Source organism: Aethalodelphis obliquidens, unplaced genomic scaffold, assembly GCF_003676395.1.
Source record: "Aethalodelphis obliquidens isolate GAN/ISIS:26980383/991018 unplaced genomic scaffold, ASM367639v1 scaffold12, whole genome shotgun sequence".
Taxonomy (NCBI): domain Eukaryota; kingdom Metazoa; phylum Chordata; class Mammalia; order Artiodactyla; family Delphinidae; genus Aethalodelphis; species Aethalodelphis obliquidens.
In genome coordinates this window covers 14,177,501-14,204,765 of record NW_020837956.1, presented here as the reverse complement: position 1 = coordinate 14,204,765, position 27,265 = coordinate 14,177,501, and the positions used below count along the sequence as shown (strand labels likewise).

Below are 27,265 nucleotides of genomic sequence, written 5' to 3'. Positions count from 1 at the left end.
GTTGGATTCAGTTTGCTAACTTACGAGGATTTTTTGCATCTATATTCATCAAAGATACTGGACTGTAATTTTCTTCTTTTGTAGAGTCCTTATCTGGTTTTGGTACTAGGATAATAATGGTGGTCTTGTAGAATGAATTTGGGAGCATTCCATTCTCTTCAGTTTTTGGAATAGTTTGAGAAGGATAGGTATTAGCTTTTCTTAGTATGTTTAGAATTCCCCTGTGAAGCCTGAACTTTGGTTTGCTGGGAGGTTTTTTATTAATTACAAATTCAATTTCACTACTAATGACTGGTCTGAACTGTTCAGATTGTCTGTTTCTTAACTCAGTCTTGGCAGGTTGTATGTTTCTAGAAATTTTTCCATTTCTTCTAGGTTGTCCACTTTGTTGGCATATAATTGTTTGTAGTATTCTCTTATGTTTTTTTTTTTTTTGTATCTCAGTAGTACAGCTGTTGTTTCTCCTCTTTCTTATTTTGTTTATTTGGGTCCTCTCTTTTTTCTCAATGAGCCTGGCTAAAGGTTTATCAATTTTGCAAAAAGGTTTATCAATTTTGTTTATCTTTTCAAAAAGCCAGCTCTTGGTTTCATTGATGTTTTCTGTTGTTTTTTGGTCTCTATTTTATTTCCTCTCTTATAATTATTATTTCCTTCCATCTACTAACTTTGGGCTTTGTTCTTCTTTTTCTAATTCCTTTAGACAGTAGGTTAGGTTATTTGAAATTTTTCGTCTTTCTTGAGGTAAGCCTTATATTGCTATGAACTTCAATAATCACTATTAAATTTCCCAGTCTGGTTTGAGGGGTGGGAAAAGACTTACTTTTTTTTATTTGTCCTCCTTTTTGGTATTTGAATTTTTTACCATTTTCTTCTGTGAATTTTATAATTAAAATTAGATTAAAAAAATTTTTAAAGTCACAGTAATACCAGTAAACCTAACAGGTACTTAAAATATGACTTAGAATAAATCCAGACTGCTTAGGAGGAATAATTTTCTAAATTGAGTTAATTCTCTCTTATTTTCAGATAATTGTCAAGATTTAGTTCTATAAGTTCTCATTTTTTGGTTCAAAAAACTTTTATTAATAGCAGACATATGGACTTTCTGAAGAACTGTTATATAAGCAACACAAATTTGTGAAATTAAAGAAAATACTAGCTATATGTTTTGAATTTATAGCTTAACTATATTGGAAATTCACTGGCAGAGTGATGAATGGTTGTTTCTTATTGCTTCTTTGGCTTCACTGAGAACAGGACTAGCATTCTCTATCTCACGCTAAATTAAAGGAAGATGGAGGCCTTATTTTTCAGATGCTGCTCAACTTTGGGCCATTCCTAGCCACCCTTTAAGACTCGGTTGGAGAATTTTTAGAAGATTAAAATGCCCATAGTTGGCCCTTCCCAATTATTTATTAGTTTTTATGATTAAGGGGAAAGAGGCAATGCTTCTTGACACCTATACATGTACTTTGGTATTAGGTATTTAACTTAAGTCTTTTGGCAGTTGCAGTAGTGGAATATTTGATGGTAGTTTCTGAAAAACCTAAAATTATTCCAAACTTTCATTCCAAGAAGTGAGACCTTGAGGTTATTACCTCAAATTTTGTATAAAATTGTAATAATGAGTTGTTTTTTATTTTAGTCAGATTTAAAAAAAAAAATCTGTGTTCTTAAATATAGCATTGGTTTCATTTACAAATACTATTTCCAAAACAGTTCTATTACCAAAGCCTGGGAAAAGAACACAACCAAATAAAATATTCTTTGGATACCTCTACTAGAGATAGGCTCAGGTTTTCACATGGAAAAGTATGGTGATATGGAAATACATTTTATTATCAAGCTTCTTTGAGGATATTTACAAAAAGTGGGATGTAATAAAAAATAAAAATGTACTAAACAGTGTCATTATAGACTACTTTGTACATTATCAAATGTTTCTAACAATTATTTCTTATACAAACACAATGACTTCAAGACAAAAAAAGGTTATGCAGGTTATACAGTAACTGGAGAAATTACTCAACTCCAAATTATCTGACAGTGCCTTTACATTTTTTTTTTTTAGAAAACTTCTTAGGCATTCAACAGAAACAAAAAGAGTGCAATTAATTTCATGGCTTGTAAAGTTTGATTATATAAGTATAGCAAACAAACGTCATTCCAGTTAATTATCATTTTACGCAGTAAAACCACAATAGGGTGCCTAGTGACTCAGAATTACTTCATTTTAGCACACTGATATAAACACTTACTTTAGAGAAATTTGGGGAAGTTATCCTCTATCACAGGGAAAATACACTTTCCAAAGGTTTTGCAAAATTAATTTGGTTTAATTTTTTAAACTCCTATTTGACAATGAAATACTGAGACATTGTGGAGTGTCTCCTGGAGATATTTAGGGGTAGGCAGTATAGTAAAATGTTAGGAGGGGTAAGAAGGACTCTGGAGCCACACTGCCTGGGTTCAAACCCACATCCTAACTGTGACCTTCAGCAGCTAGTTACTTAATTTCCCTGTGCCTCAGTTTCCTTATCTGTGAGAGAGAGTTCACGTGCACTTACCTGATGGCTGTTGTGAGAGTAAAACACATAAAGAGCTCAGAAAAGAGGAGCACTGTGTGTTTCCTTCCATTCTCTCAAGGATATTTTTAGTCCTAGATAAGGCAGTAGCTTCAGGATCTCTAAGGGCCCTCTCAGTCTTAGTCTGTTCACAAGAAGAACATTCTTTTCCTTTGCTACCTCAAATTCTGTGGGCAGTGACAGTTAACACATTTGTAACTGTTAGCTTATCAACATCTGATCTTCACAACAACACTGTGAGAAAGGTACAGGCAAGAATTATAATCTTTATTTTATAGATTGAGGAACTCAAGGCTCAGACAGATTGTCACCTGCTGAGGCCAACACAGGTAATTAAAGAACGGAGCCAGAGTTTTTGGCTCCACATCTTTGGCTCTTTTTTGGAGGGAAAAATGTTTACAATGATTTTGAGGACTCAAAAAACAAAAAGTCCCTAGATTTTTTATAAGTGAATGGTCCCACCAGATCTTTAACTTGGGGGAAAACTGTTAGTAACTTTTAAAAAGCTATGAAAAAGTCTAACCTCTTAAATATGATATCTGGATAGAAAAAAATGTCTTTAGCTGGCTGCTGAAGCTGCAGTGTTAAAAAAAAAAAAAGCTTATTTCATTCTTTCATTTGCTCAGCTGATAATACAGCCGTACTCTTATAAACTGTTTCATGCTCCACCCCGTCCACTCCCTCAAACTGCTTAAAATATAATTGGTTTTAAAACATTCCAGGTATCTGTAAAGCCTTCCAATAAGCTAAAGGAAGAACAAAAGGATGCTGTTACTCTTTCCTGTAGCATTAACTGACTCTGCACTGGCCTACTTTTAGCATATATTTAATTTTCTTCCTCAAATTATTCAACCCTATGTAAAGATAAATTGTGTAGTTAGAGTTCAGATCTATACCTATTAAATGTTGGAATCCAATTGTGGCACCACAATGGCGTCAGTGGGAACGTGAATATTTAGCAGCAGAGTTGAGCTATAAGAAGACATACATAACAACTCAGCACTGAGACCAGCAGTTCCTACTCCTGGTTTTGTACATCAGTTGTCCCGAATGACCTTAGGGGCTGTTGAAACATAGCAATACTTACAAAAGGTGACAACTTAATTTTCATGTTCCAAAGAGCATATTCAGAATTTCAACTCCAAAAGGGTTAGGGATCACTGTTTTGGAGTCTTGACTGACCTAAAAAAGAAACGTAAAACAGTCCAGCACTCCCTTTCCAGGAGTCTAGGAAAAACCCCTCAATGCCTCTATGGTCGGTTAAACAAATGTTTATAAAGTCTATAGGAAATGGCATGCTGGCAGCCTCTCAGTTACCGCATAAATGCACATCTGTTTAGTAATCAACCTTGTAACTCTTGTATGATTTGGTCAAGCTATGCAATAACTGGACTCTAGCTTGCCTTTTTCTCCTTTTTAAAAAAATGTTAAGAATAGGAAAGGGAAGATAAATTAAGTGCCACTATTGTACTAAAATGAACGATTAGGAAAAATACAAAAACCAGTTATTGCTTATGCTGTAAAAATTTATGAAAAGCTTTATCTTGGGTTCCATTATGTGTTTTTATTACTCAGTTTCCCCTCTTGTACCTACTCAATATGAACTACAGTATTGGTGTCATTGATTCCTTATCATATTTCCTCATGTCTTTGCATCCTTTCAGATGACAACCTACAAAGAACAACAGTTATGCAGCAAAATACCAGTCCATAACATGAAATCCTTCCTTATTGAAGTTAGCTCAATAATAATTAAGGATCCTCTTCCATGTCATCTGGATTGGGAGCCATAATGAAGTGCTTTGGGTATACAAGGTTGTGTGTATATGCATGTATTTCCCAGCGGGCATCGTCACTTTCGTGTGTAATGTAACGTTCACCAATGCGAGTTTCAAATTCTCTAAGGTCAAGCCAAGTCTGATAGTCCTAGGGAAAAAAAAAGATTATGAACCATAAAAGAAACAATACTGTCAACCTTCTTTTTTTTTTTTGCTCAGCACCCTAGTCATAAAATTGACAACCCCTACCTCCTAAATACTTGTTATACGATAAGTTCATTTGTAATATTTTAAGTTAGCAATGTTAAAGATAAATACTTCTTCAAATTTAGAGTCTCTCATGAAGGAAGGAACTAGTTTCTAAAATTAAAAAAGAAAACATTGCCTCAGGCTTCTGAGGTGGCTAATAATAACCACTAAAATATTTTGTTGGAGAGGCCTACACCTTACTTCTCAAAATAGGGGAAAGTGCTTAGAATCTGTTATCAGGATAATTTAATAACTGCTGAGACTAAATATGATTATATTTGAAGTTATTTCTACCCCTCATTCCCTTTAAAATAGTTCTGAAGCTTCTCTCTTTACTCTGAAGTTTGGGGGTATCTTGACAAATCTATGCAATAGCTTTTGGGGGGAATTAAGCCAAACATTTTAAATGGCATCTCTGATCTCTTCAATGCAAAACCTTTTAGTGGACACTTTAAAAATAAAATATATCTGACAACATAATGTGTCATCCTCACCTTACAGAAAGGTAAAATGAATACTATAAGGCCCTAAGACATGTAGAATCTATTGCTTTTAAGAGCGGTTTCATTAAGACAATCACCATGAACTGCTCAAATGAGAATCGCCGAAGAGAGGTACATTTTTTTTTTTTTGCGAAGAGAGATACTTTTTTTTTTTTTACCTGCAGCCAGGGATGACTAAGAGATTTGTCCACACTGTAACGTTTTCTCATCTTCACTTGAAGTAGGTTGTTTATCAAATCAATTGCTAAGGGAAAAGACAAAATTAGATACATGAATTTGAGCGTATGGAGCATCTCAAACCTGTGACTCTGCCTGGAAAGCAGTTCAATCCATAGAAATATAAGGTTGAGGATTTTTGCTTCTCAAGGACATGGCCTTTAAGCTAACATGCTGGTGATCCATAAATATTTACTGAATTCACAGTGTATCTGGTTTATTAAGGAAACAGTATAGAGTACAGGTTAAAAGTACAGACTGGAGCCAGCCTGCTTGAGCTGGCGTTGTTACTACGTGTGACATAGGGTGAGTTACTAAAGTATACTGTGCCTCGGTCAACTGTAAAATGAGGTTGTTGAGAAGATGAAATAAATTTAATACACATAAAGGGCTTAGAATGGTGCTCAGCATATAAATGCTGAGTATTAACTATTATTTTTTAAGATGAATAAGACAGACTCTTATTATAGGCTGATTTTTTTTGGTTTCTTTTTTCCCGCCCCAATGATGCCATGTTCTTCTCTAGTCTCGGGCTTGGTCTGGAAAAGTAGCCGAAGCCATTGCCTTGCTTCTACAGATATGGTTACAGTGAGGTGATAACTTATTACCAAAAGTTCATACTTAACAAGTTTTAGCAAACAAGTTCATGGTATTTTGGTGTATGTGGAGAGATCTTGGCATATATATCTTATCTAATTATTTGGAGAAATGGGCCAACTGCAAAACCAAAGCAACCAGGTAACTATACACTGACAACATCCCTATGTAACAATACAGTTGTTACTAAGACATGGATCCAGGGATGAGCCAAATGAATGACTTATACTACACTATTTCTAGTTCTAAATACCACCAAACTAGCAACGATTTTCCATATTTTTGTTTTTGCCCTAATCATTTTTTTCCCATAAGTATTTTAATTACTAACTTCTCTGTATTCTAAATACTTCAGACTTTTATCCATTGCTCCTTAAATGGCGGTCCACTATGTGCATCAGAATCATTCAGTGTATTTATTAAAATGTATTCAGTGTATTTATTCCTGGGCATCAATCCAGCTGGTGAGTCTGAATCTCCGGGATAGAGCCAGTGGGGTCTTCTCTTTAATAAATTCACCAAGTGATTCTGATTTAAGAGGTCTGCAGACCACACTGTCCAAGGAGCTCTAAGATGACTTTGGCAACATCCCCAAACCCTCATATGTACTTCTTTAGTTAGCTCTGTTCATTACCAAGTAAGCCTACTACTTATATGTTGTTCCTCAAACTTTTCCCAGTTTAATGGGCTATATCCCTATGATTAGGCACTTTTGGGAAAACAAAAAAAAGACCCCCCTGTTCCAAGGGTTGGCTAAGTTCAGGTGGGGATGTTCCCCAGTACTGGTTCTATCAAATGCTATGGGAATGTTAAATAGTGTTTTAAGTGATATATAAAGAACCTAAGTTACAGGTCTCCATTCTAGGAGATCAGAATCTAGTTCTGAAGATAAGTGGTCGTGAAAAGATACGCCCAACTAGTAGCCTAAGTAGATCTTACACAGTTTGGAGGAGGGGTTCAGGGAAGACTTCTCAGATGAGCCACAAGTTAAGGGATCTCTGAACTGGAAGGATTTCAACAGCAAGGAGGAGAAACGGGTAGGCAGGGAAAAGACCTAAGCAAAATGCAGCGAATAGTTGTAAGTACCTTGCGTAGGGCAGTAATGGCGGATGAGGCTAGAAGGCAAACTTGGGCCATATCACAGAGACCTACAGGTGCAGCCTGGTTAGAGGGAGGCTGAGATTAATGTCCGGGAGCAGCGTAAGATGAAAGTAGTGTTTCCTGAAGAAGGATTTGGCAGTGGTGACTGAGAAGGACAGTTAAGCTATTTGAGTAGTTTCAAAATGAGGCAGCTGGGGCCTGGATTAGTGCCCTGCCTGCGAACTATAAGGAAGATAAAGAAAAGATAATGTAAAAGGAAGTGTGCTCAAAAAATTGGTAAACAGTTGAATTTGGAAGGTGAATGGGAAATATTAAAAAGAGAAGTCAGAAGAGACAGGGTGATTTGGGATCACAAAGATTTTGACTAAAAGGCACAGACCTAAAACATTTTTTTTTTTACCTTCACCAGAAATTTCTCTCCATGGATTTGGTGGGTACATAAATGCAGCATTTTGGATTTGGTCGTTTATATCTTCATCTTCATTAAAAGGAAACGTGCCGCTGAGGCTCACATAGACAATAACTCCCACTGACCACATATCTAGAGAACGGTTGTAGCCTTTGCTCCTGAGAACTTCAGGGGCCAAGTATGCAGGAGTTCCTACCACAGATCTCCTGAACGACTTTTCACCAATGATGCGGGCAAAACCAAAGTCACACAGCTTCACCTGGAAATTAAAGGATGATGTTAATTTTATATTATTGATATATGTATCAATCTATATATACATACCTGTCCCTAAATATGATACTGTATCATTTCAACACATTTGCCAACTGTATTATGAATGTCAAGATTATAGATAAGGAAATTGTAAAATACCAATATTTAGATACATTTATAACCCTGTGATCCATTACTAACAGTATGAAGAGCTTTGCTAATGCTCATTTCAAAAAACCACTTTTGAATTCTAGCTTCCAGAATGTCAAATACCAGACTGGTGTTATAAGTGCTCAGCGTTTTTGATGAAATGGAGGGTGCTGATCTTTTATCATTTGGCTTTTAGGAGATCACTTTCTATTACCTGTAAGCGGGAATTACATGTTTCACTTTTAAATGCTCAGTGGCCTCACAGTGCCTGGATAGAGGTACTCAAATGTTTGCTGAATGAAAAATAAGTTGTGATATTTAAAAACTTACCCTTTATTTTGCTTAATCCTAGAATCTCTCTTCCCAAGGATACTATATATTGGCAAGTAAATGAAATTGAGGTGTATTAAAGATAAGTATTAATGTGGCCAGTAGAAGAGTCATATTAGAGATTGTTTGAAAGTGTTTTCTATGACTATGGAACAAAATATTGCTAGTTAGATGTTCAGATTTGAAATAAGTTATATCTGGGGGTAGCTGCAGTCACTACCATGCCCCTTTGGGAAGAGAGTTCTGGAAATGTAATAAGATTGGCAGAGCTCAGAATACTTATCTTGCTGCCCATCTTCTACGAGGTTCAAATTTTGGTGATTAATGATACATCCATGCGAACAAGCAAATGCCAAGTACTGTCCAGGGGAAATGCCTTGATTCACAAAATGTCTTCACTAAAAACTTCAAGATAAATTGAGAGGCCTCTACAAACCAGTGGTACAAACAGTGAGTGGAAAGCAAAGACGGACCTTCATACATGTTTTTATGATATTTGTTCTGTGTCATTATTGAATTCAACTACTTCCTCTGAATATTTGAAGAAGAGGATTATTGACCGTGAAGAAATAACTTTTTTCATTAAATGCCATATTTCAGTTAGCATTTTGATAAAGATGACTTGGCATTTTGGCAACTGAATAAAGAAGAGGGGCCATGGCTAGCACTTGACCAAAAAAAAGAGTATCAAGTAAGTGACATTATTTTCCCTTTGTTCCTAATGGAGGTCAGAAAGCTGGAGTTTTAGCCTTAGCTGTAGGGGTGTACATCCTTTGTCCATACTCTCTTGAAGATCAAATGAAATAATACATGAAATAATAATTCTTTAAAATATTGCACCAATGCTTATGGAACCTTTCTGACCTCACAAAGATAGAGGATTATTTTTATTCACATAGGCATTACAAAAGGAATATGGTTACTTCCTTAAAAGTAAAAAAGTTGAATAATTTTTCTTGAAAGAGAATCTGAGTTGTATTTACCAAGTGAAATAGTCATCTGTTGTCCTTATTCTAGCCACTTGTCTAATTGTGTTTTAAATGTACATAAACAATAATTTGGCAACAGATTCTAGCTGATGACAATCATGAGAAATATTCATAGGTACCACCAATATATATTCCTCAGGACAAATGTTTCAGACTTTGGGTTAGTAACTATTTTTAGGTTATGAAATAAATTTGGATCAAGATCAACACTTTTTAATGAAATGAAATTTAGCCAAGTAAAAAAATTAATGCATCACATGCAGGACAGACACACACATACATATCGTAATACGTATGTGAGCACTGGCGGTGATGGGAAATGTCATTCTTCCATAGGTTTTGCTGAAAATGTTTGAAATATAGTACTCTAAAGAGGAAGAAGTGTTGGCTGCCTGCCTCAACCAAAATCGAGTCTTCTCATTTCAGGGTCATCCCTCAGTTTGTTTCATTTCATGGGGAATTTGTCCTGAGCACCAAGCACCAACCAAGGCTGACTCTCCCTACTTCATTCCCAACCCACAGGGAGGGGTGGATTGTGCAAAAAGTGCAAAAAAATTATTCCTTTGAGAACTGGTCTAAAAATTCTTCATGAAAATAATATAATTAGTAAAATCTGAATTCAGACTACTCAGGTATACATCCTCAATGGCAGTTATAAGGTAGAAACTTTTTTTCTGTAAGATGGTTATGTACTGAACCTACAGCACTGCCTTTCATTACGTGGGTACTTCATAATGTTGTCAGACAGATACTTAAAACCGTACTTTAAAAAGGTTCTGGAGAATATCTCACCTGAGGAAATGGCTCTGCTGATGCGAGTAGCACATTTTCTGGCTTTAAATCACAGTGCACAATATTCTTAAAATGTAGATTCCTTAATGCAACAAGTATCTGTTATTGAAGAAAACAGAATTTTTTTCTATTTCTGGAAAAATCACAGCTAAACACCAACTGGACCCCTTGAGTGGTATAATAATTTTAAAAGTCCACTACAGTTCATCAAGATTTAACTAAAAGTGTTATTCTGTTCTTCAAAGTTAACAATTCCCACAATGTTACAATATGTAAAAGCACTACCATTTCTTGTAGTTTTTATTATTTTCTAGTTTCAAAAAAAGTTAAAATACCTGTGTGACCATGAATTTAGTTATTCGTTCTGGTAGTCGACTTTTCTCACTGGATAGAATCATCTCCAACATATCTCCATGCAGCTTTTCCATTACTACAAAAACTCGTTCTGGGGTTTCAAACATACATTCCAGGTTTACAATCCCAGGATGGTGCAAATTCTGAAGAGTTGCAGGATATTTATGTGACCAACTTGAGTAAAAGTTTTACTGTGCAAATATTAATATCTAACAATGTGCTGCAATTAATTGTATGGAATAACGGCACAGAAAGCAAAAAATAGCTTAGAAAAATAAATAAAAGCAAACAAAATAAAAAGGATCACAGAATTTGATTTTCCAAGTTCTGTACTGGAGAGTGGATGCACTGAAGGGAAAGAATACCTTCCCAGTTTTTCCAATATAAATGCCCTTGTCCATTACTACTTCTTTTCCTTCCTTCTCATCTTTTTAATCTTCTGATAGTACTCTAATTTTATGCTGTCCATGAATAGGCACCAACTACCAATCAAAGTTTAGCCAATTACACAGAGCTTTGGTTCTTTGGGGCTGTTTGTGAGGGTCTTAGCTCAAACTGGTGGTTTTGTCTTTAAGGTAGTTATTTATCTAAGTCTTGATCTCGTTGTATTATACCTTGATTTGGTCTTCCCTCTTCTAGGCTCAGCATGTCTTTACTACCATCACCCCTTTTTCTTAAGCACTACTAGGTTAACAGGGTTGGAGAAATACAAAGCTGAATGTGATACTGTATCTGCTAATAAAAAAGCAATCTATCTTAACTGATATTAAAAAAACAAAACTTCTTCAAAAGCAATTTGAGAAGTCAGCCATACACAAAAAACATTCAATGGTTCTTTATTTCTGGACATAAATCTAAATTCCTCTGTGTGGATTTTAATATCTTCAGTAGTCTGGTTTCATTCTTATTCAGTCTTAAATATTGGCCCAAGTGATTAAACTTTTTAATACTTATTAACAGAAACATATTTTTCTTATGCTTTTTTTCCTTACTATGGGTATCTAAGTATGCCAAGAGGGCAAACTTTTTCGGCCTATGTGAAGTTGGGCTCCATCTCTAAAATGTGTTTTGAATACACCATCATTTCTCAATTCCCACTGTAATGCCTCCAGTTTAGCTCACGTTACCTCTCTTCCAGACTACTGCAGTAGTTGCCACTGCACTCTATGCAGCACTGCTTATCCCCTGGTACTGTATTACGTGTATATGTGTCTTACTCTGTAGCCTAGTAAGTTCTCTGAGAGCAGAGACTGTGTCTTAGTCACTTTTAGCTCAACTTCTGAATCATGGTTGGTGTTTTAAAAATGTTTAGAAAGTGAATAGCAAATGCAAGATAAATACTGTTTACTAATCAGCTTAAAACAAGTTAATGACATGGTGTTCCAGGTAGCAAAATAAAAAGTGACACAATCTTATAGTAGATACATGAAAGTGAAATACCCCACAGTGGTGGGGCATGATAATGGCAGTAAGTAGAAGATTCAGAACATCATAACTCTGACCGATTTAGAGTTGGAAGTGTGGTTGGCTGTCCCCTATGTTGCAGCTGACTACCTCTTAAGTTTCTTTTTTCCCCCCACCATCCTTGGAAACACATGCATGCACACACAAAAATAGAAGTATGCTGTAACATAAATTCTTTTAACCACTTCTTCTATTTGTTTAAATGTCCTATTTCCTCTAGAGTCTGTTTTGGTAAATTATACTTTCATAGAGAATCATTTTCTCCAGGTTTTCAAGTTTATCTAACAGAGTTACACAAGATAGTATCTTAAGATTCCCTAAGCCCGGTAAGTCAGGTAGGGTTGTTAAAAAAAAAAAAAAAAAAAAAAGATTCCCTAAAATTTTTTCAGTATTTGTGATCGTCTCTCCAAAATGTTGTTATATCTTCTTATATTGATTCGGTTGGACACTTATTTTATTGTTATCCACTCCCCGCCCCCGCCCAATAATCAACTTTTGGATTTATTATACTAAATTTATTAATTTCCTTTTTTATCTTTGTTAATTCCTTCTGTTTTCCTCAGGTTGACTGTTCATCCTTCAACTTCTTGAGTTAGACTCTTAATTTATTTATGTTCATTTTTTCTTGATTAAATATTTGAGGTTACCAAGATTTCTGTAAGCAGCAGTCCAAAAGCTCTGATATACAGTATTTCCACAATTATTTTCTAAATACTCCAATCTTGATTTTGCTCTCTGATTCAAGAATTAAGACTCAAAAAAAAATTTTTTTCAGGTGTTGGGAGTTTTTGTTTTCTGATTTTATAATTTATTCCTAGCTTTAGTGCATTAAGACCAAAAAGTACTGTTTATTCTACTGTTTTTTTGAATTAATAGGGTACTTATTTGTTTTTAGGGTACAGTGTTCAACATAAACTGGTGAGATCTACCTTATACTGTTTAGGCCTCCTATGTTCCTTTGTCTATTTCATCTGTCATGGACTACTAATGTGCTCCCTGTATGGTCTCTAGTTTTCCTTTATAGATGTTGTTGATGCCATTTGGTTTAGTGTGATTTGCACTCTTCCACCGTTACAGTGCCCTACTTCAATTCACTTCATGTGTTTTCTCTTGAATTAAATCTTATTAGATCATGACTCCCTTGGCTTTCTTCTATTTAAGAGGAACTAGAGAGAGGCTGTCACGACTGTAGAGCTCAGAAAGAGCCAGCAAAACCAGTTTTTATTGTGGTGCGTCTTCCTGCATTTGCCTGGTCCATTTCCACTGTTTTTGGAAAAACTTCCACCTATTTTGTAGGGCTGAACTCTTTTCTATTTTTGTTAAAGACAGAGTATGCTTTTCTGTTTATCATTTTTCTTGTAGCTTTTGGGTGATTTCCAAGAAGAGAAGGGGAAAATACTGAATTTATACTACAACAGTCAAACTAGAAATTTTGCTCTTAAGTTTCTGAGAACGTTTTCCCCTTTACATAGGGAGCCATGAGAGTGCCTCACCTTTTCTCCCACTACTCTACTACCCTCTTCAGGCAACAGCAAAAGGACATTTGACATTACTATAGCCCTGTAAAATGAAAGTGAAAAATCCCACAGGCGACAATTATTTAATTCTGAAATATTTTCATTCTGAAAATAACCAGAGGGCTATAATAATAAAGTGTTTACATTGTGTATTATCTGGAAATTCCTAAATTCAGTTAAGATTTGCAGTTGCTAACATGTGGGAAAAAAGCTTCAATATTTAGTACAGAGCTGTGTTTGTGATGTGATCAAAGTAACAAGGAGAACTTTTACGTGGAATCTAAAATACGACACAAATGAACGTATCTACGAAATAGAAACAGACTCACAGACAGAGAGAACAGACTTGTGGTTGCCAAGGTGGAGGGCGGGTGGGGGAAGGATGGATTGGGAGCTTGGGATTAGCAGGTGCAAACTAATATATATATAATGGATAAAAAACAAGGTCCTATTGTATAGCATAGGGAACTATATTCAATATCCTGTGATAATGGAAAAGAATATGAAGAATATATATATGCATAACTGAGTCACTTTGCTGTAGAGCAGAAATTAACACAACATTGTAAATCAACTATACTTCAATAAAAATTTTTTAAAATGACAAGGAAAAATCAATCCTTATGAATAAATCCTTAATATTTATTTTTTTGCATACTGATTGGATATTGAGAAAGAGTCCAAAATTAGATATGAAAAAAGATCTCTAACAGTATATTCAAACCCTAATGCAGAGTCTGAATGCTGTTAATATCCTATTTTAAAGGTAGCTTTATAGGAGGAGGCAGCCTTGAAGTGACCACAGGTAGCTTGTAGACCACAATCTTTTGATTATCACTCCTCTGAAAAAAAGTGAGGCAAATGTTACTAACAGTGACCAATAATGTAATAAATGTAAAATTAATTACATGTTTATAAGTTTCTTACCTTCTTCTCCAAAGAAGCACAAGTCAATAGGCTGTGTCTTCTTGAACTTCACCCACAAGCAAATGGGGCTCTCACAGCATTAACTATTATATCATCATGATTTCTTAAATACTATGCAAAAGCTACACAATGAATTAATAAATATTTGCATATTATAAATTAATTATATGATATTCAGAAAAATAAAGCTAAATTTTACTCTTCTAGATGACGTCCAAAAGAGATAAAAATGCTAAATAAAAATACACAGTAATTTATTTTATGGGATTTAAGTCATTGCCAATATATCTTTAAAAATATACCTTAATGGACTAAACTATTATAATGAAACGTGGTGGTAGAAGTATCAAAGTATTTTGAGCTCATGAGTGATGAATTAAGAATGAAATTTGAGTTTTTTTAGTTTAAGATTTTCCTTAGGAAAATGTGTTCTAAACAAACTACTACCATAATGGCAGTCCTTGTAACTCCTAGATTATTGTAACCTAATGTTGCCTTTAAAAAAAAAAAAACTTAGGGAGTTAATTCAGATGCTCACCAGCCTCTCACTGAGCCAAAAGGTCATAAAATGAGAACGAAGAAAAATGAGAACAAAGAAAACAAAAACCAACATCTTATCAGCACACTAACTAGACTTGGATTTAAAAGCTCATAAATCAAAAATTAAAACCAATACAAAGCAACTTTTGGGGGATTTTTTTACCTGTAAAATAGCCACTTCATTACGGAGCTGACTCTCCTGTTTTGTGGGGAATCTCATCTTATCAATTACTTTAATAGCCACATCCCTTCCAGTCTTTCTGTGTTTTCCTATTTTTAAAAAAAGTACAGAAAAGAAAGAAGACACAAATTGACATCCCACATACAATACAAAAGCTTTATCAGGAAGTTATCCACAAACTGCAATTGATATGTATGTATTTTTGTATTTCTTTTTTTCAGCTCATTTTGTTCTTTCTCCATCACTAACCTTTAATTTTAAGAAATAAATTATATTTTCCCTTATAGTAATTGCCCCTAATAAAGGCTGTTTCATTATTTGAAACAGCAGGAAATTTGAATGAACCTGTTTGCTGAAAAATAATCCACTTTATTAAAGAAATGATAGTTAAATATGTGACTTAGTCTTTAAAAATTCTGTCAAGATAGAAACATCGTACCAATTCATTAATTTTATTCTAGGTTTACTGGATCAGCACAGAGTGACTTAACTATACAGCCTTCAGGCAGAAAGGCCAACTAGTCTCAGCAAGGAATGAAAGGGTTTAACATTACTTTCCTTTTATACCTTGTTTCATAGCTTATAAAGTACTTTTATATATATTAGGTTTAATGAATATTAAAAATCCTGTGAACTATGCAGGTCAGGTTTTATTAGCTCCATTAAACTGATGAAGATACTGAGGCACAGTGAGGTTAAATGACTTTGCCAGTGGAAGTCACAGAGCTGGATAAGATTCCATGTCTTCAGACCTGATACCATTCATGCCAATAGTAGACAAACGGTGCCATTTGTGTGAGAAAACCAGTGGGGCATATACTTCAATAAACAAACTTTCATAGTCCAACATAAACTTCAAACCATTTATTTTTCCCAAACAACTTTATGTGTAATCTACAAGAAAAGATAAAGACTATTGTGAATTTTCTTATTCTGTTACTTTTTAAAGTTCTTAGTTTAAATTAAGGAATTAATACTCAGTTATAGTGAAAAAGGCTTAGCTAAATGTATGTAGGTTAACCTTTGAGAAAAACACCACTTGACGAAACTGTGACAAGATGTTAACAGCTGGTAGATGTTTTTAAATTTCATAATTTTTCTATGTTATCTACAATATGCAAAAGGCTGTAGTTGCTTACCTCCATAGACGATACCAAATTGGCCTGAACCAAGCACCTCATCTGCAAAGATCTGGTAAACGGTACTGATGTCCTATTTAGGGAAAAAGTAAGCAGTGTTATTACCTCTATGAAATAATGGCAACATCTCAGACTCTTTTCATTCAAATATTTAAATACATTTTAGTTTTTATGATTGACAGAACTAATTTTCACAAAATATTTTATGAAATATAGGCTAAGTCCTAAAAAAGCCCAACTTTAATACAATGACTCAATGCACAACTATAATGTATTCTGTAAGAAGACCCTTGGGAGAAAAATGCTTTGAATTAAAAAATATATTTATTGGGCTTCCCTGGTGGTGCAGTGGTTGAGAATCCGCCTGCCAATGCAGGGGACACGGGTTCAAGCCCTGGACCAGGAAGATCTCACATGCCGCAGAGCAGCTAAGCCCGTGAGCCACAACTACTGACCCTGCACTCTAGAGCCTGCAAGCCAAAACTACTGAGCCCACGAGCCACAACTACTGAAGCCCGTGTGCCTAGAGCCTGTGCTCTGCAACAAGAGAAGCCACCGCAACGAGAAGCCCGCGCACTGCAACGAACAGTCCCTGCTCGTCGCAACTAGAGAAAGCGGCACACAGCAACGAAGAACCAAAGCAGCCAAAATATATATATATATATTTATTTATTTATTAAGTAGTGATCTATAAAAAGTAAATTAACATAAAAAATTAAGAACAAAGTTTTACCTACTTTACCATTAAAGAGATTTGCTATCTTTGATTTGAAAGAAAAACTCAAAGGTTCATATTATTGAGATCAGGCTAATTTTAAAGACTGATGAAAAGAGTATGTGTAGCTCAAATCCACTCCTCTATATCCTCCCTTCCGCCCCTCCCTTCCATCTTCCTTTTTCTTCGCTAGTGGTTGTCGCTGTCAGAGAGCTCCTGGAAGGCGCTTGGCAACGCTCCCCACAGGTCTTCAGTCAAGGTCTGTCTTTTGTTTAGGTATGTGCTACAGTCTCCATGAAGCCAGGGACTACACCTGTCTCGTTCGGTGTTACATTCCCAGACAGTGTGGGTCTCACAGCAGTCACGTGACTGGATAAACCAAGTCTCCTAGGCCTCATTCCCTCATTGGTAAAGTGGATATAATAACATCTATCTCACTGGATTTTTAAGTGACTTAAATGAGAATATATACAAAGTGTCAAATCCAGTGCCTGGCATATAAAAATCAGTAATTCTGGGCTTCCCTGGTGGTGCAGTGGTTGAGAGTCCGCCTGCCGATGCTGGGGACACAGGTTCGTGCCCCGGTCCGGGAAGATCCCACAGGCCACGGAGCGGCTGGGCCCGTGAGCCATGGCCGCTGAGCCTGCGCGTCCGGAGCCTGTGCTCCGCAACGGGAGAGGCCACAATAGTGAGAGGCCCGCGTACCGCAAAAAAAGAAAAAAAGTAATTCCACAAATCCTAATTTCTGTTTAAATTAGGTAATCGTAAGTAAGCTGAATTCTCTGGGACTGGTCTTCTTATCTGTAAAACTGAAATGAGAAAATGTCTTTCTCTCCCCAATAATCTGGTACCTATTCTACCTACCCCTAGGACAAGAGAGACACGGATTAAATCTCACTGAAACCCTCTATCTCTCATAGCACTACTGGATATCAGTCTTCACTGCAATCTTAGAAAATCCAACAACATTTACATGTTATAGAGCAATAACAGCTGGATGCCCCAGTTAAAGAATAAGAGATTTTATGAGAGAAATTTATATATAGCTAATGAACAATTTTCTGACTTCTTTTTCTAGGCTTTTTTCTTTCTAATCCAGGGGTTGGCATACTATGGCTTGTGGGCCAAATCCAGCCTGCTGCCTCTTTTTGTACAGCCCCTGAACTAAAAGCAGTTTTAATTTTTTTTTAACAGTTTTAATTTTTAAATGGTTAAAAAACATCAAAATAATAATGTCTTGTGAAACATGAAATTATATGAAATTCAAATATTTGTGACCACAAATAAAGTTTTACTGGAAAACAGCCATGCTTATTCCTTTAAGTATTGCCTACGGCTTTCTCATGACAACGGCCAAGTTGAGTTCATAACTGTATATGGTCTGCAAGGCCTAAAATATTTACTTCTATCCCTTTATAGAAAGTACACTGATCCGTACTGTAATCCCCCACATGTACCTACATACACCAGCTGAAGTGAGTCTTGACTCTTCCTTAAAATCCTGCATTTCCTGCTTCTCTGTACTTGCATGAAATGTTCCCCCAACCATATCCTGTCAACACTTGTGTCAAAACTCTTTTCCATCCTCTTAGGCATATTTCAAGTTGTACTTCCTTTGAGAAGCTTTCCGGCTCTGACCCAGAAAGAAGTAGCCTCTCCCTTCTCTTTGAACTAGTCTATCACTTTGTGATATTCTAATGTCACTTACAAAAAGTTAACTTTATTTTCATAATTTAAAAGGAAACTGCCTCAGTTTCCTTCATAAAGCAGAACTCCTCAGGGAAGTTATCACCCACACAGCCTAGCCTAGTGTCTTTAGGCAAACTGCGCAACACTCTGGGCTATAAACTTATTTTCCTAATAAGATTTTCACATTTTATTTTCCTTAATCACCCAATTTGCATATTTTAGCTGTAATGTTTACTCACCACATTCTCCTGGATCTGACAATTAGATACAGAGATACTGGTAGACAAATCTTCTGTAAAATATAAGAATGATGTATGGAAAAAAAAATTGTTAGTCCATAACTTAGTAAAAATAGTTACTGACATGTGAATGCTCACAATATACTAAATTTTAAAAACTAGCTAACATACACTTAATATAATTACATTCATTAAAACAAAATTAAAAAAACGATTTATCCATATACAATACTAATCCATCAACAGGAAACTGGTTAAATAAAATATGATACGTCCATACAAAAGAATACTATCTAAACATTTAAGGATGTAGGGCTATAAGAACTGAGTCAGAAAGTTATTTATGACATTATTAAGTTGAAAAGGTAAGTTGCAGTGTAGTGGCATTTGAATCGAAAACAAACAAAATATGATTACTTCTGGTGAGTGAGAGAGGTGGGGTTGAGGAACAAAGATTTAATCTTTATACACTTTTAGACTGCTTGCATTTTAAAAAATGCATAAAAGGTATTACTGTCATAATAAAAAATAAAAACATATCTATATACTGACATTGAAATATATCTGATATAAAATAGTTGATGAAACCAAGTTGTAAAGATCACACATCTTTTACAACAAAAATGTATAATACATTTTTGTGTGAAAATAAAATTGTAACAACGTAGTATAGACTCCCCTCCCCACAAGCCATCCCCAAATCAAGACATATACACCAAACTATTAATAATGGTTTTCTGAGGGGAGAGATACATGATTGGGAATAGGGGGATGTGTCACATGTGTATACGGAGGAATTTCTCATATTACATATTTCTATAAAGTTTAAATGTCTGTATTACTTTGGTAAACAAAGGAAGAAACTGACAAGAAAAAGGAAAAAGGGAAATTTGGAAAGTAAGCAAGAGACTAGTTGTCAAAAATCTAGAATCTCAGTGACAACTCAAAGATATGAAATTTCCTTCATAATCCCAAATATAAAAATGTAAAACTTCATTAAGAAGGAAATATAAGCAACTATACATCAAAAATAAGTAAGATGACTGTGGAAAAACTCCATTTTAAAATATTAGGCCAATTTTAAAATATTTTTAAAAATCCAAAAATTAAATATTAATGAAACAGACATAAAAGGCATAGCATCAACTAAATTAATGAGCCTAAAACTCTGCTTTTCAGTAGTTCCAGTTTCCTAGTTTAAGTCAATATTTTATTTTCTTTCGAAGGCCTCCACTGTCTAACTTCACCCAGTTTTAATTTCTGTTGCTTCCCAGGAGAACTCTACTCTAGACACGTTACAAGGACAGCGGCAGCAGCAACACAGTAATAGTTTCACTAATGGGTCAGGAATGATGCGAAGTGCATCATATGCATTTATTATCATTTCCCTTTCAGATTAGAGAACAGAAGAGGCCAAGATCATGAAGCTAGTAAAGCAGCAGAACTGGGCTTTCATCCTCCAGAGTTCTCACTCTTAGCCCTTCTGCAACCTGTTTTTAGGGACTCTTAACCCTAGGGAAGAGGTCCATGGATGGGCTTGAGAAGGTCCCTAAATCCAGTTATATATAAAATTTGTGTGTTATGTGCCCGCATTATTTTCTGGGGGAAAACGTCCATGGTTTTAATTAGAATATCAGACAGTTCTGTCTAAAATCCCCTCAAATTTAAGAAGCACTGTGGATATCCATTTATTCAACCTTTAGGAATCAACATTCAACACCAAACATTTTCATGGTCATTACCCTCATCCCTTTGATCACACCTGTCTCCTCAACACCAGTGACACCCCCTCCACCCCTCCCAGGTTAGCTCTGCCTATCCTAACTTACTTGAGATCCAAGGTCAAGGTTCAAATCAGGCTCCGCTATCATGAAGTCTCTGCTTACTCTTCCTATCCATATCTGAGTTCCTCGAGAAATGCACTACTCATTTTTGCACTCTACTGCTTTATGCTACCATCTAACACTTATATACGTTATGTCCTATTTCCCTTAGTAGCTTTTAAATTTTCTGTGTTTCTTTCGTATTCTAGCTCAGGGCGTAGCATAATGCCGAGAACAGGCATACCAAGTAGCATAGCTGAACTGAAATAAAGAACATTTAGAAACTGGTTGAGGGAACTCCCTGGAGGTCCAGTGGTTAAGACTCAGCACTTTCACTGCCGGAGCCTGGGTTCAATCCCTGGTCGGGGAACTAAGATCCCGCAAGCTGTGCAGCGCAGCCAAAAAAGAAGAAAAAAAGAAAATGGTTGATACCTCTTTCAATTTAAATATTATTTGTCTAATGAATGAATGATGTTTCCCCATAAACAAAATAATGCCAATGGAAGGGAAAGTGACATTTTACTATGGCTTTCTGATTAAGTGTTCACTTGAACCTTTATCAAATTTAGGTTTGACTTTATAAATTTTGTTAGTGCAAAGGACATGTGTTTCAATATTTTTTTAATGTTTCTGAATGTTTTAATTCAGTTAAAAGAAATACAGCATTTCTGACTTCACAGATTTCCTGGGTATGTGAACTGTAACACTTTATAGCCTGAAAATCCCACCATGAAGCAAAATACTAATACTAGTAGTTTACTCAACACCTTATGGTTCTCTTTCATTTAATGCTGACAACCCTATAAAGTAGGTACTATTACAGACAACGAAAGTACTTGCTAAGATCACATAACAGGTTGGCAGAACCAGAATTTAAATGTAGTGACACTGACTCTGGAACCTAGCTCTGGGGATTGTATACATGTACTATAACCAACATAATTTTATAAAGGAATTAACTAATGGTATTGGTTACTAAAAATGAAGCTTAAAATGAGCATTAAAAATAAATACAGAAACACAACTACACCCACAAAATGCTTAAGAACCAAAGGGGGAAAAAAGCCATCAACAAGCTTATTGCTTACTGTGATCTCTCCCTTGCCCTGGAGAAGTACAAACACTTGCTTGAGGGGTAACAGGCATGAGAGCTTGGCGAATTGCTTTTTCCCAGCTCTGTGCTACGTCAAGTCCCACTCCAGTGGCAGCAAGAACAGGATTGTGAGAGCTGTCCCCACTGTTCTCGCCAACAAAGTATACCATAGTATCAGTGATGATTTCAAAACAGTGTGGGTTGCTGCCTTGTGAAATGTTCGTGAAATCTTGTGGGGAAGATATGCGAAGAATCTCTGAAAGTGGAATTTCCTGAAGCAAAAATTAAGCATTATAAAATATGAATACATCTTTTTTAATTTTCAAATACACTAAACATCAAAGATATGTGTTTCTAGTGAATACCATTAAGACAAACACAAGTACGTGACACATGGGACATACAGTCAAGTCTTAATGATGGTATCTGCTTTGAATGATCTGCATGTCCATCAATGCCAGAGGCAGAGCATGGGGTGTAATAATCAAGCTAGTGATTCAGGCCTGTAGCAGATCATTAGAATGAAAGGAAGGAAAGGATTTAGGAGGGCAATTGCCACTACACTTGTCATTTCCCAGTTTTCATTGAATCAACTCAACAGCTACTACTCTACTGGCTATCTGCAAGATACAGCCCCAAAGAAGTACGAAACAGAAATAACAGCAGCAAAAGAAGAATGTTAGTGTTAAGTTATTCAAGCACTCCATTCTGGTTCTGTCCATAACTGTAACAATCATTTATGTTTAGTCCCCTTCCTAAAGCAAAAAACTTATTTTAAAAAACCCAACCAGTTCAAAGCAATTCACTAGTTTCTATACTTTTTCTTACTGATACAACTGCTACACTGACAGTTTTGTTGGGTGTCAGTCTGTGACACGGCAAAATGTGAAGCAAGTCAAGCAAAGAGGACTATACAAAGGAAAAGAAGAGCCAAAGGAAGCATCTAAGAACTGGGGTCTAAGGTAAAATGGAAGATGGGAGAAATGCCAAATACCACATTTGCCTCTTCTGGACCAGCAATGATCATGGGACTTTCTTAACAGTCTAATCTAAATCATAGTATAGTCATCCCTCAGTGTGCAAGGGGGATTGGTGCCAGGACTCCCCGTGGATACCAAAATCCACAGATGCTCAAGTCCATTGTATAAAATGGTTAGGCGTCCACAGATATGGAGGACCATTTGGTACCCAGAAGATAAGCAGCAGCAACCTGACAGGACAAAAACAAACACGCAACAAAAACAACCTTTGGTAGCAGGGCTGTTATGGGGGGTGAAATGGAGGGGTAGAGGACAGTTGCTTCAACAAGGAACTTAACAGTAACTTCTATAAACTACATTAGGAACAGTTGTAATAGGTATAAGCCAATATAACAATTAATAAATATTATTTGGATATATTTGGAAAACATACAGTATTTTAATGTACATATTTTTTTAAAGATGTGAAATCTTTACCTTATAATACTTTGATCCCGATTCGTTTTGAAACAATGTTAGACATTTGCTGTCCAGTCTCCAATAATGCCTCTTTCTCTATAAAGAGCATAAAACTGTGAGGTTCAAAAGTAATGATTCCTCCAAAGTGCCTGAACTTTCCTTTCCCTTTCATTTCTATCCATAAGCTTGTACTTTTGAATAGGTTTAAAATTCGTGCGGTTCAAAATTCGGAGAATTAAAAAGATATATAGTGAAAACTATACTTGCATCATCACTCCTATCTCACTCCCACCCTTACTCCAGGCAAGCAATGTTATTAGGTTTTGGGGATTCCTTTGCAAGAATCTTATGCGTGCATACACAGATACATATGTATTGCACACACACAGATATGTAATTTACCTATACGCTAAATTTCTAAAGGTTGGCTTACTGGGTCAAAAGATACATGCACATGTCATTTTACTTGACAGTGTTAAATTATCTGGCACAAGATTTGATCGAATATACAGTCTCATCAGCAAACATGCCTAACTTGCTCAAACCTTCACTAATGCAGCATGTTACTAGACCTTTTGATCTTTTGCTACAGTGCTAAATAAAAATTGGTATTTTGGTAAAATTTTAAATTGTATTTTTAATTAAAAACGAGATCAAGATCTTACATTTAAAAGTCATTTGTACTTCCTTGTCTGTGAATGTTCATATTCATTGCCCATTTTTCTACTGTATTCTGGTCTTTTTTTCCACTTGTTTAGAATATGAGTTGAAAATACTTTTTCCAGTTTGTCATTTGTCTTTGCTTTTGTTCTTTGCCATGCAGAATTTTTTTTTTACGTATGTCTTTAAATCATTTTTTAAAATTAATACTTTACTTTTTTGGAGCAGTTTAAGGTTCACAGCAAATTAAGGGGAAGATACAGAGATTTCCGATATACTCCCTCGTCCCAACGCATGTGTAACCCTCCTCATCATGAACACCCCTCATCAGAGTGGCACATTTGTTACAACTGATAAACCTACACTGACACATCATAATCACAAAAGTCCAGTTTATATTATGGTTCACTCTTGGTATTGTGCATTCTATGGGTTTGGACAAATGCATAATGACATGTATCTATCATCATGGTATCATATAGAGTATTCTCACTGCCCTAAAAATTCTGTGTTATGCCTATTCATACTTACAAGTCTCCACCCCTAACTGTGATCTTTTTACTGCCTCCATAGTTTTGCCTTTTCTAGAATGAATATCATATGGTTGGAATCATACAGTATGTAATCTTTTTACATTGGCTTCTTTCACTTAGTAATATACGTTAAAGATTCCTCCATGTCTTTTCATGGCTTGATAGCTCATTCATTGCTTTTTAGTGCTGAATAATATTCCATCGTCTGGATGTACCACAGTTTATTTATCCACTTACCTACTGAAGGACATTTATTACTTCCAGGTTTTTGGCAATTATTAATAAAGCTACTATAAATATCCATATGCAGGTTTCTGTATGAACATAAGTTTTTATCTCCTTTGGGTAAACAGCAAAGAGTACAACATATGGATCACATGGTAAAAGCATTTTAAGTTTTTTAAGAAACTGCCAAACTGTCTTCAAAAGTCGGCAATACCATTTTTGTGTTCCTACTAGCAGTCAAAGAAAGTTCCCGTTGCTCTAATCTTGCCAGAATTTAGTGTTCTCAGTGTTTAGGTTTTTGGCTATTCTAACAGGTGTGTAGTATGTCACTGTTTTAATTTGCATTTAATTTGCCTGATGACATATGATGTGGAGCATCTTTTCATATTCTTATTTGCCATCTAAGTATCTTCTTTGGTGAGGTACGTGTTAAGGTCTTCAGAACACTTTTTAATCAGGTTATTTGTTTTCTTACTGTTGAATTTTAAGAGTTTTTTGTATATTTTGGAGAACAGTCTTTTATCAGATGTCTCTTTTGCAAATATTTTCTCCAAGTCTGTGGCTTGTCTTCTCAATCTTTTAACATTGTCTTTTGCCAAGCAGAAGTTTTTTATTTTAATGAATCCAGTGTTATCAATTATTTCTTTCATAGATTGTGCATTTGGTGTTATACCACCAGACCCGCTTTGAATCTCTACTGCTCTACCAGTTTATAAAAATAGTACATTAAATATTCCACTTTTGAAATACTCTTTACAAATGTAATGATAGTTCCAGTACTATGATGTCTTAATATATATCTCATTCTCATTTTGATTTTAAAAATGCACAAAATAAAGCACATAACAAAGTTTCACTACCATAATAAAATGCCTGTGATTACTGACCAGTGTGTCCCTGCTGGTGTAATGGACCATCCACCCTTCCTTCACCATCGTGCTGCTCTTCCTCTTTGTGTGCTTGATGGATTGTACGACCCTCATTAGCGGAATATTATTGCTTGTTGATGGACTAAAAAATATTTTAAATTTATGACAAATATTTACAACTTCAACTTAAAAAATCATAAATACTGTAAGCTCATCAAGCCCTTTTAAAGATAATTAAGCTAAAATTCTTCAAAATATCTTAGGAAGATAAACAATGGCTTAAGAAGAAGAAAATAAATTAATCCTGTTATGATGATACATAGTTAATTTATAAAAGACTAAGGTAATACTGTAAGTCATCATTATTTGTCATCACATTTTTTTGGAGGGTCACAAAACATAAGAAAACAATGAGGGACTTCTCTGATGGCACAGTGGTTAAGAATCCGCCTGCCAATGCAGGGGACACGGGTTCAATCCCTGGTCTGGGAAGATCCCACATGCCGCGGAGCACCTAAGCCCATGCGCTACAATTACTGAGCCTGCGCTCTAGAGCCTGCAAGCCACAACTACTGAGCCCATGCACCACAACTACTGAAGCCCGCACACCTAGAGCCCATGCTCTGCAACAAGAGAAGCCACCGCAGTGAGAAGCCTGCATACTGCAATGAAGAGTAGCCCCAGCTCACCGCAACTAGAGGAAGCCTGCACACAGCAATGAAGACCCAACACAGCCAAAAATAAATAAATTTATTAAAAAAAGAAAAGAAAAGAAAACAATGAATAGAGCAGAAAGAATCCTCCCCATTTGGAAAATCCGGAGCCTGGGAGAGGGTCTCATTTGGGATTGCTGCTAGAAATCTTCCTACCCTAGGCAGCATGATAAATTTTATCACAAAGCAGTATATCCTATAGGCTGTATCTATAAAAAACTGAATTTCTATAAACATAGGAAGATATTTAAGTCTTATAATCTGGTAGCATTTTTACAAAGTGCCAATAGATTAATTGTAATATGAAAACTGTCCCCAAATTCATCACCATCATCTTTGTGCAACATTCTCAGATATAGATTCTTACTGGTGTTTCCAACATCAGGTAATCTGCCTGTGTGAAGAAATTGGTTGCTTCAACTGATGGTTCAATTTTGGCACTTTGTGGTGGATGCTCTACAGCTAGATATCATATCTAGACTATATTTAAATAAAGCATTCTCCTCTTTAAGAAAACAGGATTCTCATACCTTCCCATCTTGAGTGGATAGCAAGAGTAATATAATTTATTTCAGAAAAATACTGTGGTACATGTAAAAGTATTAGGCACAATTTAACCGATTTTAAATTACATTTTAGGTCCCACTTAAAGAGATGTGGCTTGTTCTTTCTTAACAGAGCTCCTGGACTGACCCTGCATTTGGAAGTAGCTTGCAATCCTTACACACACGTTACCTGATTGTTTTAACAGCTTCTTCATCTCTTTCCACATCAAGATCCGATGGATCCAGGAAGAACATTTTATCTTCTGGGGGAGATGGTTCCTCTGTGTCATCCAAGCCCCGACTACCATCACTGTTCATGTCACTACTGTCAATATCCATTGGTATATCTGTATCTGTTCCCAGAGTAGAAGGTTCTGGCAAAGTTTTAAATGAATTCAGAATTTTATATTAATGGAGTATCAATACACCTAAACAGAGACAGTGTATTAAATGTGAAAAAAAGTTTTAAAATTCTTAAATGAAAATATAGAAAAATATTTTTATGATTCAGGATAAAGAAATATTTCTTAGGACAATATAAAATGTACAAACCATAAGGCAGAAAATTAATTTGATTGCATTATAATTTTAAATTCTGACATGCCGAAAGATACTAGAAGCAAAGTAAAAGATTAGCTAACACTAT

At 35.6% G+C, this 27,265-nt stretch overlaps 1 protein-coding gene across 2 annotated transcripts in view; it reads right to left on the bottom strand.

The window, feature by feature from the left end:
• Window positions 1-1,813: 1,813 nt before the first annotated feature.
• PRKD3 (protein kinase D3) overlaps window positions 1,814-27,265 on the bottom strand; it is a 77,226-nt gene continuing 51,774 nt past the window's right edge. For both annotated transcript variants that reach the window (XM_027113362.1, XM_027113360.1), the window contains 12 exons: window positions 26,810-26,993; window positions 25,380-25,503; window positions 23,093-23,170; window positions 21,631-21,907; window positions 18,720-18,772; window positions 16,077-16,149; window positions 14,920-15,026; window positions 10,290-10,451; window positions 9,955-10,053; window positions 7,430-7,697; window positions 5,274-5,359; window positions 1,814-4,511 (listed from right to left, as the gene is read on the bottom strand). In XM_027113362.1, the coding sequence (XP_026969163.1) occupies window positions 4,338-4,511; window positions 5,274-5,359; window positions 7,430-7,697; window positions 9,955-10,053; window positions 10,290-10,451; window positions 14,920-15,026; window positions 16,077-16,149; window positions 18,720-18,772; window positions 21,631-21,907; window positions 23,093-23,170; window positions 25,380-25,503; window positions 26,810-26,993 (1,685 nt within the window). In that variant the 3' untranslated portion in view covers window positions 1,814-4,337. The remainder of the gene's footprint in view (window positions 4,512-5,273; window positions 5,360-7,429; window positions 7,698-9,954; window positions 10,054-10,289; window positions 10,452-14,919; window positions 15,027-16,076; window positions 16,150-18,719; window positions 18,773-21,630; window positions 21,908-23,092; window positions 23,171-25,379; window positions 25,504-26,809; window positions 26,994-27,265) is intronic.